Source organism: Bos indicus, chromosome 4 (genome assembly GCF_029378745.1).
Source record: "Bos indicus isolate NIAB-ARS_2022 breed Sahiwal x Tharparkar chromosome 4, NIAB-ARS_B.indTharparkar_mat_pri_1.0, whole genome shotgun sequence".
NCBI classification, from domain to species: Eukaryota; Metazoa; Chordata; class Mammalia; order Artiodactyla; family Bovidae; genus Bos; species Bos indicus.
In genome coordinates this window covers 76,841,016-76,858,117 of record NC_091763.1, presented here as the reverse complement: position 1 = coordinate 76,858,117, position 17,102 = coordinate 76,841,016, and the positions used below count along the sequence as shown (strand labels likewise).

General features: G+C 51.2%; 1 protein-coding gene and 2 non-coding genes across 4 annotated transcripts; all 3 read right to left on the bottom strand.

Annotated features, from left to right (window-relative positions):
• Positions 1-311: 311 nt before the first annotated feature.
• Positions 312-9,482, bottom strand: TBRG4 (transforming growth factor beta regulator 4). Of its 2 annotated transcripts, none has more exons than XM_019958908.2 (11): positions 9,371-9,482; positions 7,369-7,833; positions 5,316-5,639; positions 4,539-4,710; positions 4,104-4,261; positions 3,400-3,510; positions 2,294-2,438; positions 1,694-1,939; positions 1,453-1,564; positions 1,224-1,338; positions 312-616 (listed from the first exon to the last, which is right to left on the bottom strand). In XM_019958908.2, the coding sequence occupies exons 2-11, from the start codon at positions 7,780-7,782 to the stop codon at positions 515-517; spliced, it is 1,899 nt and encodes a 632-aa protein (XP_019814467.2). In that variant the 5' UTR covers positions 7,783-7,833; positions 9,371-9,482; the 3' UTR covers positions 312-514. The 2 variants fall into 2 exon arrangements, with proteins under 2 accessions (XP_019814467.2, XP_070644096.1); XM_070787995.1 differs by lacking the exon at positions 9,371-9,482 and adding an exon at positions 9,139-9,240.
• LOC139182841 (small nucleolar RNA SNORA5) lies at positions 4,356-4,490 on the bottom strand. The gene has a single exon (XR_011566409.1). It is a non-coding gene; the product is annotated as a small nucleolar RNA SNORA5 (small nucleolar RNA).
• Positions 4,878-5,013, bottom strand: LOC139182842 (small nucleolar RNA SNORA5). The gene has a single exon (XR_011566411.1). It is a non-coding gene; the product is annotated as a small nucleolar RNA SNORA5 (small nucleolar RNA).
• Positions 9,483-17,102: the final 7,620 nt, after the last annotated feature.

Here is a 17,102-nt window from a genome sequence, read left to right as displayed (position 1 = left end):
TACACTCCTTTCTTTTTCTCAGAGCCAGCGCCTCCTGAGGGACTGGCACTTATACCACATGGCAGCACAGGCCATCAGGGTGCCCCACTCACCCAAGACCAACGGATGGGAGGGGACCTCCCAGGATGCCACGCACTGAAAACCCAACTGGCCTCCCCTGGGAAGGTCCTCACACGCTGACTGAGTTCAGAACTCCAGGACTCAGCCCGTATGGGGGCTGACTGCAGGCTTCTGAGCAACAGGCCAGCCGTGCACGAATGTATATGAGAGGGATCCTCTGTGGGTGGCAGAGAAGCCAGGATAGTCGGGCAGTTGATTAAGAATTTATTACTCATGGGAGAAATGACCTGCTACTCAGAGACGTTGGCCACCAGCCCACTCCCCCACTTCCAAGGCCAAGGTCCTGCACTGAGGTCTGTCCTGAAGCGTGCCACGTCTTGCCCACCCAGTGCCCATGGCTAGGCCTCTGGAGAAGTCCGGCCCCCTGGGCACACAGTCCTTGCTATGGGACAGGTCATTTGGCCAGCTCCTCTGCCACTGCTTTGCGCATCTTGTCCTTGAGATAGGCGCTCTTCTGCCATTCAGACTTGAGTTCCATCCACTCATAGTATGGGACCTGGAGGAGGCAGTGGAAATGAGTCAGGGCAGGTGCAGATCCCTGTCATGCCCCCCGCCCTGCACATCACATCCCTGGCCCCCAAATCCTGAAGGAAGACGCCTATAGAGCTAGAGCAGAATGGGTGGGAAAGAGACCCCCACTTGGTCCATGCTCAGAGCTGCAAAGGCCCATGAATAAATGGGACCAAGAGTGGCTTCAAGATTTTAAAAGCCGTATCAAAAGCAAAATAGAACACTCAAAATCGAGTCACTTGTGTATTTTCTGGCCCCATACAGGAGAGCCTGCTCTCTGGTGCAGATGTCTCCACAGTGAGAACCTGGGGCCAGGCCTGGGGCCGGCGCTCAGCACAGAGCCCCACGGGAGGCGCAGGCCAGCACAAGGCCCTGGGCACCCGGTTTGTCTTACCTCTTCCTCTCAGAAACCCTGGCTGTGGAGATGTGAACAGCATCAGATACTTAAAAGCTGTGTGACGTTGGGAGAAATCTAACACCCTTCTAAGTTCCTATTTTCTCATGTGTGAAGGGGGAACCCCAACACAGGTGACCTCAAGAGCTAGGGTCCGACACTGGCTCCCATCGGCCAGCTGGGTCTAGCAGATACTCACGTCGACCAGCAGGAAGCCAGCGGCCAGCAGGTGGCGCCGGGCCAGCATGAAGCGCCCCAGCAGGTCTTTGCTTCGGCTGTTGAAGTTGGGGAACTCCCAGCGAAGGAAGGCTAGCCTGGAGGAGCAGACGGGGTGCTGTGGATGCTGACAGCTCCCTCAGGCCCTCAGAGGGAAGAGGGAATTTCAGAACCAAATGCACACGGCCCCCAAGGGTGGTGTGGCCACCTACCTCTTGGCCCCAGGGGGGAGTGGCTGGCTGCCAGAGGGGGGCGTGAGATGGGGTGCCACAAAGTCCCTCAGGGGCAGGAGTTGGCTCTCGGTGTCGAGCAGTACCTCAGCATCTGAGGAGGGCAAAGAATGAAAATGTGGTGGGGACTATCCCTCAGAGATCAACGGGGCTCACAGCCCCTGCCCTTACGATGGATGACCAGATGGGACTGTGGGGAAGGAAGGGGACGATGGGTCCTCACCCAGAACCCAGCCATACTGCGTGGCCACCATGAAGCTGCCCTTGTCGGCACTCCCCAGCAGCCCCTTCAACGTCTCCTGCAGCTCCTTCTGCAACGGGGTCATCTTCTGTTCAAGGGCTGAGGGGCTGGGGACCAAGGCTGAGGTAGGCAGAAGGGGTCCCGTGTACTCAGGGTGCTCCAGCTGGGCAGTGGCATTGATATGCAGCAGCTTCTGGAAGGTGCTTTGATCCTTTGGGGACTTGCCACCTAAGGGGAGACGATGGAGTGAGAAAAGAGGCTCAGGAGGACCGGGATGGAGGGACACAGGCGCCAGGTGGGAGAGTCGGCAGCACCCTCCCCCACACCCAAGTCTCACCCTGGACTCTGGGTCAGGAGCAGCAGAAAGAGGGTCTGCCGGTCACCCACTAGGAGTGGACAGAGAAGGAGCAGATGCTGGGTGCGCCCTGGCCTGCCCCATCTCCCCAGTGCTGAGTGGAGCCCAAGGCTGACAACCAGGCAGCCATCCCAGCTGCAGTGGTCCCTGGGTGAGGTGGGGGAGGGGGCACACACGGCGGGCTCGCCATCACTCAGGAGAGGGAGGGATGTCCCCCCGCCGCTCACCTAGAAACTGGGTGTGAAATTCAGGGCGGAGCACAGCTTGTAGCTCGGCCTCCCGCACCTGCTGCAGCACACACAGGGCCCACACCACGTCCACCTGCAGGGCTGGCTCCAGGCCCACCAGCTCTGACCCCAGCTTCTCATGCACCTGGGCAAGAACAGTGCAGGGTGGGGAAAGCAGGTTCTGCTCAGTAGCCGCAGGCATCCCTGGGCGGGCAGCAGCTGGAGTGGCCCTATTGACCTGGACGTGCTGAGGCCCAAGGGGGTGAGGCGAATAACCTTGGCCAAGGCACCCTTGGTCAGGTTTGGGGGACCCTTGGTGGCAGGTACCAGAAACCCTCCTCTTCCCTTAGGCCCAATCAGGACAGCAGCTGGGCTACCCCTACTGCCCCCTCCTCCCACCCACTAGCAAGAACCTATGCACAAAACCGTGCCACCAGCACAGGGGAGGTGTTTCTGGCCCCAAGAGCTGGAGATTATGAAAAGGGAAGCAGCTGGCCGGCTGGGGGAACACCCACTGTGGGGGCCGGGGTCATACCCACTTCATTCATAGGAGGCTCTCACCCTGGCAACTGGATTGAGTCTCTGAGTCCCAACAGGGCATTAAGGGAACACCAGGAAGTAAGATAGCTCAAAGCTTCCCTGGTGGCTCAACCAGTAAATCTGATCACAATGTGGGAGATCCAGGTTTGACCCCTGGGTGGGGAAAATTCCCTTGAGAAGGGCATGGTAACCCATTCTAGTATTCTTGCCTGGAGAATTTCATGGACAGAGAAGCCTTGTGGGCTACAGTCTATGGGGTCACAAAGAGCTGGACATGACTGAGGGACTAACACACACATAGGAAGTAAGAACAGGGGTCCTCCAGCCCCACTGCCAGTGAGCCACTGGATGCCTTCCTGGTCCTTGGCTGCCATGCTGGCTCTCGCCTGTCCCCAGACAACCCCTGGGATGTACGGCTCCAGCTGGCTCCTTCCACACTCCCACCAGGCTTTCTTCATTTCTGCCTCCCCACCTAGGGCTCCTCAGTACAAATCCGGTCTCTTCCCTCCCTCCTTCTCAGTCCCAAGCTGCTCCAAGCATAGCAGTGGAGGGTGTGAAGACTGTACCAGGCTGAAGAATGGATCCTCCCGTTCCGGGCGGAAGTTCACACGGGCAAAAGCCAGGAGCATGTTGCACAGGTGTGGCAGAGTGATGCTCTGGGCTCTGTCCAGGACATGCTAGGCCGATCAGGGAGGACAGAAAGGCAGGATGAGAGGGGCCCGGTGGTACGCAGACCTGGCCCTCCCCCAGAACCCATGAGCTCCCAGCCCAAAGGGGTAATTTACACAGGGCGATGGGCAGAGGGCTAGCCCCTGTCCTCCCTGAGGCAATCATACACACACAAAAGGCCCCTGACAACAGCTTCAGATACTCTTCAGCCTATAGACACAGCTGCAACCTGCTGCACCTAAACCTCAACGCAAACATCCTCTTTCTTCACAACTCCCATTTTGCAGCTCTTGGAAGTTTAGGGAGAGTTTTGAGTGGATTCTAGGCCTAGCTCCCTGCACAGTCACCCAAAGACACACACAGTCTGTCACCTACAAAGTTTGGTGAGAGAATGAAAGGGTTTCAACTATGCTTTCTTTCACAACTGAGTCATACTGCTTCTCTCCAAAGAAACTGGAGTAAGGACTCCATTATCTGCCACTAGCAAGTGTTCTAGACTGGCCGGGCCTCCCGTCTGAAATGCCCATGGAGTGTGCCTAAGCAGGGGGTCAGGCAAAGAGGGCCCTCAGAACCCAGGCCTCATGCCTGCGCCCCAGCTCACCTGGACGAAGGCCTCAAACAGGGGCAGGTTGAGCCACTTAAGGAAGGCGAAGGACTTGGTGCAGCGGGCTACCTCGCTGGACGTCATGCTTGGCGTGTGGGGCAGCAAATCGGCTGCCAGGCGCTGGAACACCTGGGTCTGGTGGAAGCCGAGTTTGCCTTGGGGACAGAGCCTGAGATTTAACTGGTGAGAAGTGGCAGGCCGCCCTCAGGGCCACCCCACCACCCACCCCGGTCTTAAGGAGTAAGAGCTTGGTGTCTGTAACCAAATTTATCCCTGAGGCCTAGCACAGAGGATCAGGGCCCATGAGTCACAGTATTTCTGTAGCAGCCTTTTGGGCCAGTGCCTGCCATGGGTGAGGTAGGCAGTGAATTTGACACAGCTGCAGCCAGAACCCTCCCCCTCCCAGCCTCACTCCCCGTGCACAGGGCTCACCATAGGCATAGGCCACGTCCAGGAGGATGCTTTTAGTCAGGGGGAAGGGCTTCTGGACCAGGTGGTAAGAGATGGCCCGCAGCAAGGGCACTGATCTCCGGTTCTGAGCTGCCAACGTCACCAGCACCTTCCGCAGCTCCTCAGGGCCAAACTGCTCCACCAGCTCCAGGCACTGTCAACCACAGCCCGCAGGGGTCAGCTTGATGGCCCGAGGGCCAGGGGTCCCATGCAGTGCAGGCCCTGTGAGACAGCAACTAGGCCTGAGCTTACTAAACATATGTCCCATCTGGGCAGGGCCTGCCTCTGTTCCCACCCCAGCGAGTCCCTAGACCGGGCATACCATGTCCGAAGCCAAACTTATCCCCAGGTCCCAGGGCAGGGGACCCAGGGCCCATGAGCTGCGGAGTTTGCTGTGGCAGTCATCCGGGCCAGCCCCTGCTACCACGGGAACAGGGCTGAATTTGACTTGACTGCAGGACTGAGGCAGGGGTAGAGCAGGGGGCGGCAGGCGTGATGTCTCTAGGAAGCACTAACTAAAGCTGAGCCAGTGGGGCAGCTAAGGCCACACTTCAGGAGCTGCTGGCCGTGCTGTTTCCAGGTCACGTTCAAGATGCAATTTTGGAGGAACTCCAATTTTGTTCAGGCTCTGCAACCCCCTGGATCCTTGAAGGAACCAGTGGGCACAAAGTACTGCCTGCAGCTACCTGAAGTGCCAGTCCTGCCAGTGCCATGCCCCGGACTATGGACAGAAGCCACAAGGCTCTTGTCCCTTAGTACCTTGTCCTCCAGGCGGTTCATCAGAGACTCCGAAAGGTGCCCAGTTTTCATCATCATGGCCACCACCATGCGTCTGTCTTCAATTTCTGCCCAGCGCCGCTCGAGGTGCACAAGCAACTCAGCCAGCAGCTCCCGGGAGCCCTGCTCCTGCATGTAGGTGGCGCTGGACTCGGCCAGGAAGGCCAGATGCTTGTACTTGAGCCTGCGCATGCGCCAGCGGACCTCCTGCTCCACAGACCGCAGGTCCTTGGAGGTGGCGGGGAGCCCCAGTGTGTAGAGGCTCCGGAGCAGCTTCACAAGGGTCCCATGCCAGACTACAGTTATCTAGGTGGGGGGTGGGGCGGGGCGGGAGAGACACAGAGGCAAAGTCACACCTGGGACCTTATTGATCCTGACCCTCAGGGAAGGCAGTATGTGGTAAATGAGAATGGCTCTGCTGTCTGCTATGCTAAGGCTGTTAACTCTGCCTTAACTCTGTTAACTCTTAACTGCTGTTAACTCTGTTAACTCTTTTAGTCTCCAGACTCTTCTGTGAAATGGGGCTGCATTGCCAAGAAAGGGAACTGAAATCATACACACGAGGTGAGGGGCAAACAGAAAAGCAGCTGTGTGAAGGGCTGGGCAGAAGGAGAAAAGTATGGGGGATTCCCCGGCAGGACAGTGGTTAGGACTCCAGGCTTTTACTGCCTGGGTCCTGGGTCCAATCCCTGGTGGGGGATCAACAATCCTAAAAGCCAAGGTGCGGGGGGAAAAAAGTATGAGTTTGATCTCAGCATCACATGAGCCTTCAGTGACTTCTGCTGCTTCTGCAGAATTCCCAGACAGTAGGGCTCTTTAAAAGAAAGCTTGAACAGTTTATATTTCTAAATCCTGGTTCATTATTGGCTTGTAATTTTGCTACAATATGTTTGCTGCTACTGCAGCTAAGTCGCTTCAGTCGTGTCCGACTCTGTGCGACCCCAGAGACGGCAGCACAGCAGGCTCACCTGTCCCTGGGATTCTCCAGGCAAGAACACTGGAGTGGGTTCCCATTTCCTTCTCCAGACAATATGTTTAGTCTGTCTCTAAAGCTTTTGGGTAAAAGGTTTAATAAATAATGAGTAGAATGATAGTCTTAGAACAAGAAGGGATCTAATTAAGATAATTTTATATGAGCTCTATTCTCAGTAAGAAAAAAATCTGTACCATGACCCCAACACACGGGCTCACAGTACAGATGTGTCTTTCAACTGAAGACAAAAACTTCCATGAAACAATACTTCTCTTACTATCTGTGAATGGTTTCCAATATTACTCTATTTCTACATCTACTATACTCTCATAACCTGCAGCTGAAAAAACTCATTTAACTCAACCCCTCCCTTGAGCTGTGAGTCTCCTCGTCATCCCTGACAAGCGGACATGGCCTTGCCTTTCCGGAGCAGCCGGGGTGAGGGTCTGTACCTCTCTTCTGTGTCATAGGCCCTTTGGTTCCAGCAGACCCCAGGGTGCCTGAAGTCTGCATGGAGTCCTTCTTCACGCTGAACAGGAACTGGGTTGAGTTCTTCCTGCACCCACCCCTGCCACACACAAGTCCCTTCTCTCCATGTTTCTCCTCTAAGGATCTGACTGGCTGGGATAACACCCATGGTCAGTTCAAGTTTCTGAGACTCTCCTAGTCACCCTTCATCTCCTCCAGTTTCAAGAGTGTGTCCCCTGTCAGCCAGACACAGAGGAGGGGCCACATCAGTCAAGACTGCATGGTGAGGGGGAGGCCCCCGATGCACTGAGAAAAACCAGGCTCAATCCTTTTGTTTGCATTTACTGTGTCTGGGATGCCTGTAAGATGAGGACAGCAATATGCACCTAACAGAGCTGTCAGGAGGATTAACAGAAGTGAAAGCACATTACAGTATTCTGGAATCTATAAAATGAAAAAACAGCACAGGATGTGGATGGACGAAGCACACAGCAGAGTTTCTGTCTATACTGGGAAAGTGACTGGATCCTTTGGATTCCGTGGCCTCTGCTACGTTCTGCTTGCCGAACCTACAGAAAAGGCTCCAGAACCCACCTGGCTGTTGACAAGATGGAGAAGTTGCCAAAAGCGAGCATCCTGTATGAGCGCGGCTTTGTCTTTTGGCTTTTCAGAGAGCAGGCGAGAGAGCTGGATAAGCGCGAGGGCGGCATGGTTCTGCTGCAGACAGTGACCACTGCCCAGGAGCTCCAGGAGCTCCTCAGGCTGGGTGGCCTTCTCGATGAGCTGCTCCACCTCCTGGCGCCCAGTATAGGGAGTAAACACCTGTTCCTTCTCCACAAACTCTGACAAGAGACCTGGGAGGCGGGAGCTGGGCGAGGTAGCTGAGGAAGTCAGCGGCTTCTGGGTTCCCTGGGGGAGTCTCAGCTGGCCGACGGGGGACACAGCAGGGGCCAGGCGGGCGGCCTCCCTTAGGAGGCATGTGCATCGCCTCACCAGCCGAGCGGCCATGGTGGCCCGAGCAGCGGGGAGGGGAGCCTCCTAGCAAGTGACTCCAGAGCCCTGAAGAGAAAAAGGAGAGAGAAAGGGGTGGTGCAGGGGCAGTTCCTGGTTCACAAACACAACAGAAGAACCTAACAAACCAAGGAAGCCACAGCCACATTCTCCATAGGGCAGCCCAAACTCCTCCTTTCTGACTGACCACCCATAGGCAAAGGCGTGTTCTGAAGCAAAAATCTCAGAGGGCTTTTGTTTCAGTACAGAATGTAACCCAATACTGAAACTCAGGAGCATTACAGTCTGGGCTGGAGGGCTTCTAGTCCTGGTTGTGGAATTACCTTGGAATGGTTCAACACTTCAGAACCCCAGCCTGGTCCAAGACCTCTTGAGTAGGAGTTTCTGCAAGCAGGGTTTGAATAGCATTCCACCCACTCCCCCCAACTCCCTTTTAAAAGTACCCAGGATTAAAAAATTATTGGCTTACAGAGAAAATGAGACAGAATATTTTAAATTAGACTACTCCTAGAAAACCCTGGATATATAATCCGTATATACATCCCACAGCTTCTGTGGATGTATTTTTAATAACTTTATGTGAGTGAGCCTTCCCAAACCAACTCGCACTATTACATCACTAACCTACTAAACACACATACACCCCTTCTGAGAGCAAAATCCCTGAACCAATCATAAAAAGCAGTTCACAACATGGCGCGGAATTATTTTCCCAGTTTTACCTTTTCTTCCTCCCTGGAGCACACTCCCTTATTCTCCAGGCCTTCTCAAAGGCCTTGCACTTTCATTACACCTGGGCAGGGCAGGGCAGGGCAGGGGAAGGCCTGCTGGCTCATTTTTTTTTACCCGCCATCATAGGGCTCAGGAAATCACCCTCCATCTTTCCTCACTCAGATAAAACATTACCTCCTCCCAAAATGTTACATACCCGATGCTACTGCTTTTTAACAACTCTGTCTCGCGCACTAGCGTGATTAAACGACCTAGGGAAGGCAGACCACCGGCACACGATAAAAGGTTAACCCGGGCTCCCTTCTGCCAAAGCAGAGAGCGTGTTTGACCTTAGATTTCCCAGAACTTGGTCCGGAACATTTTAACATGAGCTGATTGTTGCAGCTGTAAAAAGTTTAGACTCACTGTACACAAAACAAGAGGCTCAGGAAGGAGAAATATTGGCCCAAGGGCAACATCCACATACATCCACAAAGCCCCAGCGGCGGGGAAGCACTGGAAACGATCCCTACTAAAGACAGTCCTACGAGCTAGTGAGGAAACGAGTTCAACTCAAATGGACTTAAGGATCCTTAACACCAACCCGGAAGTTCGGCCCTCATACGCAGAAAAGAGAATCACCTTTACAAAGAGCACGCAGCGACCGCGCCGAGGGTCAGCGCGTGGATCGTAGGCTGTCACGCGGAACCTCAGAAAAGGGGCGCGTGCGCACGAGCGGGCAGTGCTTTACACCGGCCCCGGCCCCTGCCACCCACCCCGATCCACTGCGTCCCAGTGCGCGCTCCAGGTCTCCTCTCTCAGCCATGACCCCAGGTTTTCAGGACCCCCTTTCTCCCCTGGTCCCGATACGTACGGCGCCCCCGCCGCCGCCGCTACCGCGAGCTCCGCCGCTGACCTCCATGCGCCCCAGTACAGACCTCGGTCCACGCTTCGCGGCGCGCTCGTTTACGTCACTTGGAGCGCCGCAGGAAGCGAGGCTCGCCGCCTGCCGCCCGGCCGGAAGTCATTGCCGGTTCCTATATCCGGCCGGGTGCCATCTTTGCTGAGATCGGGAACTAGGTGGTGGTACGGAGAAGGCAATGGCACCCCACTCCAGTACTTTTGCCTAGAAAATCCCATGGACGGAGGAGCCTGGTGGGCTGCAGTCCATGGGGTCGCGAAGAGTCGGACATGACTGAACGACTTCATTTTCACTTTTCACTTTCATGCATTGGAGAAGGAAATGGCAACCCACTCCAGTGTTCTTGCCTGGAGAAACCCAGGGACGGGGGAGCCTGGTGGGCTGCTGTCTATGGGGTCTCACAGAGTCGGACACGACTGAAGCGACTTAGCAGCAGCAGCAGCAGGTGGTGGGAAGTGAATTAGATGTGTTGAGCGATTTAGGAAAAAATGGAAGGGAGAAAAAACAGAAAAGTGTCCAGAAACTGAGGCTGGGGGGCTTGAGCGCCAGCCTCTGGTTAGTACCTAGTTTTCATAAGGCGTATAGGAAGCGACCCTTTGTCGTCAGTCGGCCCCCGCGGCCCACCGCCGCGCCTTCCCTGTCGGCCTCTATGTCTCTATAAAGAAGCCCTGGCTGTAGACTGTCCAGGAGTGGGCTGGGCTGTGACTCGCTGGGGAGGCCTCTCAGCCTAGGTCAGCGGAAATGTAGGGCACCATTTGCCGAGATCTTCCAGTTTTTCCAAAAAAGAATGTGGGATTATGGAACTGTATGTGCAATCTCTTGGTTTTTAAGTGTTTACCTTTAATTACAAAAGCAACTGCGGGGTAAGCCAAGCAAGATATATTTGAGATCTGTATGTGGACTTGATTAATTTTTTTTCTTGCACAAATTTCAGTTTCCATGGAATTAACTGCTTTTTTGGGGTTTGATTAAGATTCCATGTATTTATCACAAATTCTCCAAATCCTTCACAGCTTCAGAGTCTAAATCTCTCAAGATGTTCTGACACTTAAGATAGGTCACCAGGTTAATCTTACCGAAGGAGTCTCTTTTTTGAGGCATATGACCTCCAGTGTGGATTATCACCTCTATGCTCTCAGCGCAGGTGTCATCCTGGGATCTGTCTCCCTTTACCATGTGCTCGGTTCCTTTTCCTTCCCATGATGCTTGCTCTCTTATTTCCTGTCCTTTACCTTATTTCCTGGTTTATGCCCTTGTTTGGGTGGAGCACATCCTCCAGTACTTCTACGAGAAATGATGCCAAGGAGGTTACGTTTCTAAAGGCCTTGCAGGTCTAAAATGCATTTTTTTGTATCCTGTCTGATTGGTAGTTTGACTGGGTACTGTATTTTAGAAATCATTTTCTGATTTTGTAGGCTTAGTCTGTGAGCTTCTAGCTTTCATGCTTCTGGTGTTTGTGAGGAGTCTAGAAATTGTATGTGAGATTTTTGTTCACCTGCCCTCCTTTCCTTCTTCCTTCCTGTCTTGTCCTTCCATCCGTTTTTTATTTTTCCCTCAAATTTCTAAAAGTTTGTATCTTCTCATTATGCCTAGGGTTATGATATTTCACAGTGATGTTACTCGGTGTGAGTCTATGTCTTATTGACTGAGCACAAGAAGAGCCTTCAATCTAAAAACTCATTTTCTCAGCAGTGAAACTTGCTATATATTTTGTTGAATATTTCCTTTCCTCTGCCTTCTCTGTTCTCTCTTTCTGAAACACCTAGATTTGAATATTGGCTTTTCTGGGCTGATACCTGATTTTCTCTAGCTTTCCAATTTTACCTCTTCTACTCTTTATCTCTTTATGTGTTTATGCTCTACTTTCTTGGAGATTTCCTCAACTTTGGCTTGCAGCTCTTCTGAAAATTTGATTTCTGCTGTCATACTTTTACTTTCCAAAAGCTCCTTTTTGGCTGTTGAATGTTCCTTTTTTATGATATGTATCTTTTTTTGTTCTTTCATGATTGCAGTATTTTATCTCTGAGGATTTTTGTGATAAGGATTTTTTCTCTAAGCTTTTCTTCTCTCTGTAGAGTTGCTGTTCTTTTTTCCTTTTGTTGGTATTCATATTTGGTTTTTATCCTCAGATATCTACTTATATTTAAATATGGTAAGAAGGAACTCATCTTTTGCTGGTGGGAGTGCAAAAACGTACAGCTACTTTCAAAGACAGTTTAGTAGTTTCTTAAAAAACAAAACATACTCTTAAACCGTGTTCTGTGAACTGAATGTTTATGTTCCCCAACACTCCCCCCCCCCCCGCCTCCCCACCCCCCGAAAATTCATTGAAACCTATTGCCCACGGTGATGGTATTAGGAGGTTGGGCCTTTGGGAGGTAATTAGGTAATGAGAGTGGTGGCTTTGTATTGGGGTTAAGTTCTCTTATGAAAGAGACCTCAGAGAGCTCCCTTGCTCCTTCCACCGTGGAGAACATTGTGTGTGTGTGTGTTTATGTATGCACAGGTGCTCAGCTATGTCTGACTATTTGTAACCCTATGGACTGTGTGTGTGTGTGTGTGTGTTTGTGTATGTGTATGTATATGCACAGGTACTGTTATGTCTGACTCTTTGCAACCCTATGGACTTTAGCCCTCCAAACTCCTCTGTCCTTAAGATTTTCCAGGCAAGAATATTGGAGTGGGATGTCATTTCCTCCTGAGGGGATCTTCCTGGCCTAGGGACTAAACCCACTTCTCCCACATTGCCAGTGGATTCTTTACTGCTGAGCCATTGGGGAAGCCCAGAAGAACACAGTAAGTCTATAATACAGAAGAGAGCACTCACCCAACTGTGCTGATGCCTAATCTTGAACCTGCAGCCTCCAGAACTATGAGAAATAAATTCTTCTTGTTTTTGGGCCACAGAATGTATGGTATTTTTGTTACAGTGGCCCTAATGGACTAATACTATCCAGAAGCCGTGCTCCTTGTTATTTATGCAAAGGAGTGGAATACTTACATCCACACAGAAACCTGCACATAGATGTTTATAGCAAATTTATTCATAATTGTCCAAACTTGGAAGCAATCACGATGTCCTTCAAGGACCTCTTTGGTGGTCCAGTGGCTAAGATTCTGCCCTCCCAATGTGGGGGGCCCCAGTTCGATCCCTGGTCTGGGAACTATATTGCACATGCTGCAACCAAGACCTGGTGCAAATAACTGTTTTTTTAAAGTGAAGTGAAGTCGCTCAGTCTTGTCTGACTCTTTGCGACCCCATGGACTGTAGCCTACCAGGTTCCTCTGTCCATGGAATTTTCCAGGCAAGAGTATGGTGTGGGCTGCCATTTCCTTCTCCAGAGGATCTTCTCAACCCAGGAATTGAACCCGGGTCTCCCGCATTGCAGGCAGACACTTTACTGTCTGAGCCACCAAAAAGATATCCTAAATAAATTGTGATAAATTCAGACAGTGGAATATTTTTCAGTGTTAAAAAGAAATGGAGGAAACTTAACATGTCAGTTACTAAGTGAAAGAAGCCAATCTGAAAAGGCTGTGTGCTGTATGATCCCAACTATAAGACATTCTGGGAAAGGCAGAATTATGGAGACAGTAAAAAGGTCAGCGGTTGAGGGGAAGGAGGGATAAATAGGTGGAGCACAGATTTTTAGGGCCCTCCAAATTGTATGATACAATAATGGTGGATACGTGTTACATACTTGCCTAACCCATAGAGTGACCCCTAATGTAAACTGTGGTCTTTGAATGATAATAATGTGTCAATGTAGATTCATTGATAATACATGTGTCACTCAAGAGGGTATGTGTGTGCATGTGTTTGAGGGCTATATGGGAACTCCTGTACTTTTCACTCAATTTTGCTATGAAGTTAAAACTTCTCTAAAAGAAAACAAAGAATACTAATTAGAAAAAAGAAATGAAAATCCGATTCACGTAAGGACATACATGAATCTCAAGTATGTCAAATAAAAAAACTCATAACAATAAAATGCAATAACCCAGTTTAAATATGGCCAAAAAATTTGAATTGACATTTCTCCAAAGAAAATACATGAATATCCATGAACAAATGAAAAGATTAGGAAATGCAAATGAAACAGCTACTTCATATCCATGTAGGATGGCAGAAGTTAAAAGCCCAGAAAATAAGTTTTGGTGAAGGTATGGAGAAATTGGAATATGCATACATTGTTGGTGGGTGTAGAAGTGGTGCAGCTTTGGGAAACAGTTTGGCATTTTCTCAAAACAGAATTACTGTGTGACTCCTTAGTATGTAGGAAATGGAAAACGTTAACACCAAAACTTGTATGCAAATGTTCATATGAGTATTACTCATAAAACCCCAAAAAGTATAAACAGCCCATATGATAACCAATGGATGAGTGAACAAAATATGGTATATTCATAAAATGGAATATTAGCCAAAATTAATATAGATGAAACTTTAAAACATTATGTTATGTGAAAGAAGTGTGAATGAAGAATGTTCCCTGCTGTATCAGTGAACAAAGGAGTTTGCAGCCATCAAGCCACTACAGCTGTGTGCCTCCCACCCCACCTTCATCCTCAAGGAACTCAAGTTGGAGACAAATGGGCTGCCCTGGGCTGCCTGGCCCTCAGCTGCTAATAGCCACCCCTCAGTGATGCACCCTACGGGGACTCAGAATGGGAAAGACTGGGATACTGGCCCTAGGTAACTAAGGTGCATATCAAAGGAGTGATTTCAATGAGCCCAGACTCTTGCATCTTCCCATACACAGAATCTAGCGCTAAACTAATTAACTTGAGATGCCAGGTTTTCTTTGATTAACGGTAACCTTTTGATGGTCTGACTACATAGTTTTTGTCACAAAACTCCTACATATCCTGACTCCTCTTTTACCTCTTCAGAGTCATCCTCAGAGCAATCTGAGAGTCTGCTCCCCTAGTCTTGAAGTCCTCAGAAAGTCCACCAAATAAAACAGAATTCTCATCTTTTAGGCTGTGCATTTTTTTTTTTCAGTCAACAGAAGCCAGTCAGATGAGACTATATATTATGTCTTCATTTATATGTAATGTCTTAAAGAGGCAAGTCCATAGACTCAAAAGTAGATGAATGATTTCCAGGGGCTGGGGAGATGGTGGAGGTGGTGATCTGGGTGGTGGTTGGGGAGTGGTGGTGATGTAAAAAGGGGAGTGATGGGTATGGGATTTCTTTTTGGCGTGGTGAAAATAATCTGGAATTAACTGAATATATAACAAGTCACTGAGTTCACATTAAAGAATGAACTTTATGTTAGGTGAATTATACCTCAATAAAGCTGTTATGTTAAGAAAAAAAGAAGAGTGGGCTAAAAGGAAGGAACTCTAGCACATGAGTAGAACAGATTGGAAAAATAGTAGAATAACCTTGCCATCAGGTTATTTTGTTGGGTCATCTGCTGTCATCTTTTTAGGTCTTCCCTCTTGGGCTGGTGAGATTTTGCAGAGGCGTTTCCAGAGTTGCCAACATTTTGGGAGCCTGGTTGAGGAGGACAGTAGGCTAATGAGCCTTCTGCCCTCGTGAATCCTGAACGCTGCCAGCTGCTATGGCCCCACACCCCACAGAATGACTTGTCCAACCTTCCCTTTTGCCCTTCTTTCCACCATGTTCATTGTACCTTTCCATCCCCCCACCCCTTGCCCACTCCCCCACCTCCGTCAGCCTTCCACCTTGTCCAGCAGCAAGTCCTGCAGAGCCCTCCTGGTGCGGGGTGGAGAGGTGCGCAGTACAGCATGCAGCACGGGGCCTGGGGGTGGCAGCCCGTGGGCCAGGTGCTGAGCTGCACTAATGGGGCCCTTCTTACATTCTTTCCTGGCTTCCACTTGGGCTCCTGCTCTGGGGGCTGTTGGCACTGAGGACCTGTGTAGCAGGGGACAGCCTCTCCAGGCAATATAGGGGTGCTGAAACTGTGGGAGGGCCAGGGGATCAGCCTAGTAGGGAGCTCTGGGGTGGGCTGCTGTGAGCAAACCTTGAGAGGTGGTGGATGGGGAGAGAATCCCCTCACAGCCTCTGGTTCTCTCTGGGAAGGACGTCTAGCTCCCAAAGTGACTGTATTAAAATACAGTGTGTTAATAGAAAATCTGAGATGACTCCCAGTGAAGATAGTTTATTACAGTTCCCAAGAGAAGGAGACACATCACTCCACGAAGGACCACAGGGGGAAGTGAGGGTCTGCCAGGAGATGGGGGGTGGAGTCCAGGAGAGGGGAGAAACTGGCAGGAGCCTTTACTGTGGTTTCCTTGGGAGGAGCGGGAGAGTCAGGATGAGCAGGCTTAGGACTGGCTTGTGTAAATAATGTCAGTGTGTTCTGGGGTGTGGGGGCTGTCCCCAGTCGTCTGGTCCCTGGCCTTGCACTGGGAAAGTGACCTGGAGTATAAGACCTCCATAGAGGAGGTGGTGGTCTCTGGGTTGGTTAATTTGCACACCCAAGGAGGGAGGTGGGGGAGGCAGGAGGGAGCCGGCATATCATCGAGGTGTCCAGTATATGCCTGTAGGGCAGGTGTTAAAGGTTATAGAAGCTGGACACGTGGTTACTGAAAGGACTGGGGTGTGATGAGTGTTCTCTACAGGGAAGGAGTCTCCAGCATGGAGATGGGAGGCTGGTTTAATGTGGGAGACCTGGGTTTGATCCCTGGGTTGGCAAGATCACCTGGAGAAGGGAAAGCCTCCAGTATTCTAGCCTGGAGGATTCCGTGAACTGACTAGTCCATGGCGGTCACAAGGAATCGGACGCGACTGAGCGACTTTCACTCTAAACACAAGTCAGGGTGGGCTGGGTACTGTCTAGGTTGGGCTCAGTATCCTCCAGAGATCATTCAGGGCTCACCTCTCTTCCCAGAAGCTCTTCCAGCACCTGCCCAGCACAGGCAGGGGTGGGGGAGTATGTGCCCGCTGTCCTCTAGCTCCTGGAAGGGGCTTCCAGGAGGCGCAGTGTCACTGCACTGTGAGGCCCTTTGCGTGGTGGGTGTGGCTCCCCCAGGACCTGCAGTCCCCTTTCTCAAATGGTGGAGTGGCCCTTTACCTGCCCAGCATTCAGGCCTCCCTCTGTGCATCCTTCTATAGCACCTCCTCAGAGAGGGTCTCCTCTCCTCTCCCGAGCTGTGCTCCCGGTTGTGCGTTACCCAACTGGAGAGCTTCCAACGTGGCCTCCTGTGCAGTCCTCCTACCACCTGGCCTCCGATGCACCCCTGACTTGGGAAGGCCAGCCTTCTTTCTTTTTCACTTCCCCTGGGAGCAGAATCACAGAATTCCAGACCTTTGGAATCAGAGTCTGCATTTTGGTAAGATTATTGGAAATCAGGAAGCCCTGCAGCCTCACCTTCTTGACTTCCCGGAGCTGGTGGAGGGCCCCACTGGCCTTTCTGACCCAGTAGGTCTGGGTGGAGCTAACACCCCAGGTGATGGTGCTGCCTTTTTGGGACCGCACTTTGGGAACCGCCCTAAATTTGCTGTGCTTTAAGCCACCTGAGGTAGCAAACTGGTCTAGATATTTACCCTGACTGGACAGACAGAAAGGGGCTCACAGGGAGGTGCCGAAAACTAGGCTGCACACGTAGAAACTAAATCTGGTCTTTGGCCCTGGCACACGGTTTCAAAAATTCTTCACATTTCTTGAGTGAAAGAGATAGAAGTCTTTTGTTTGTAAAGAGCCCCCTTTCT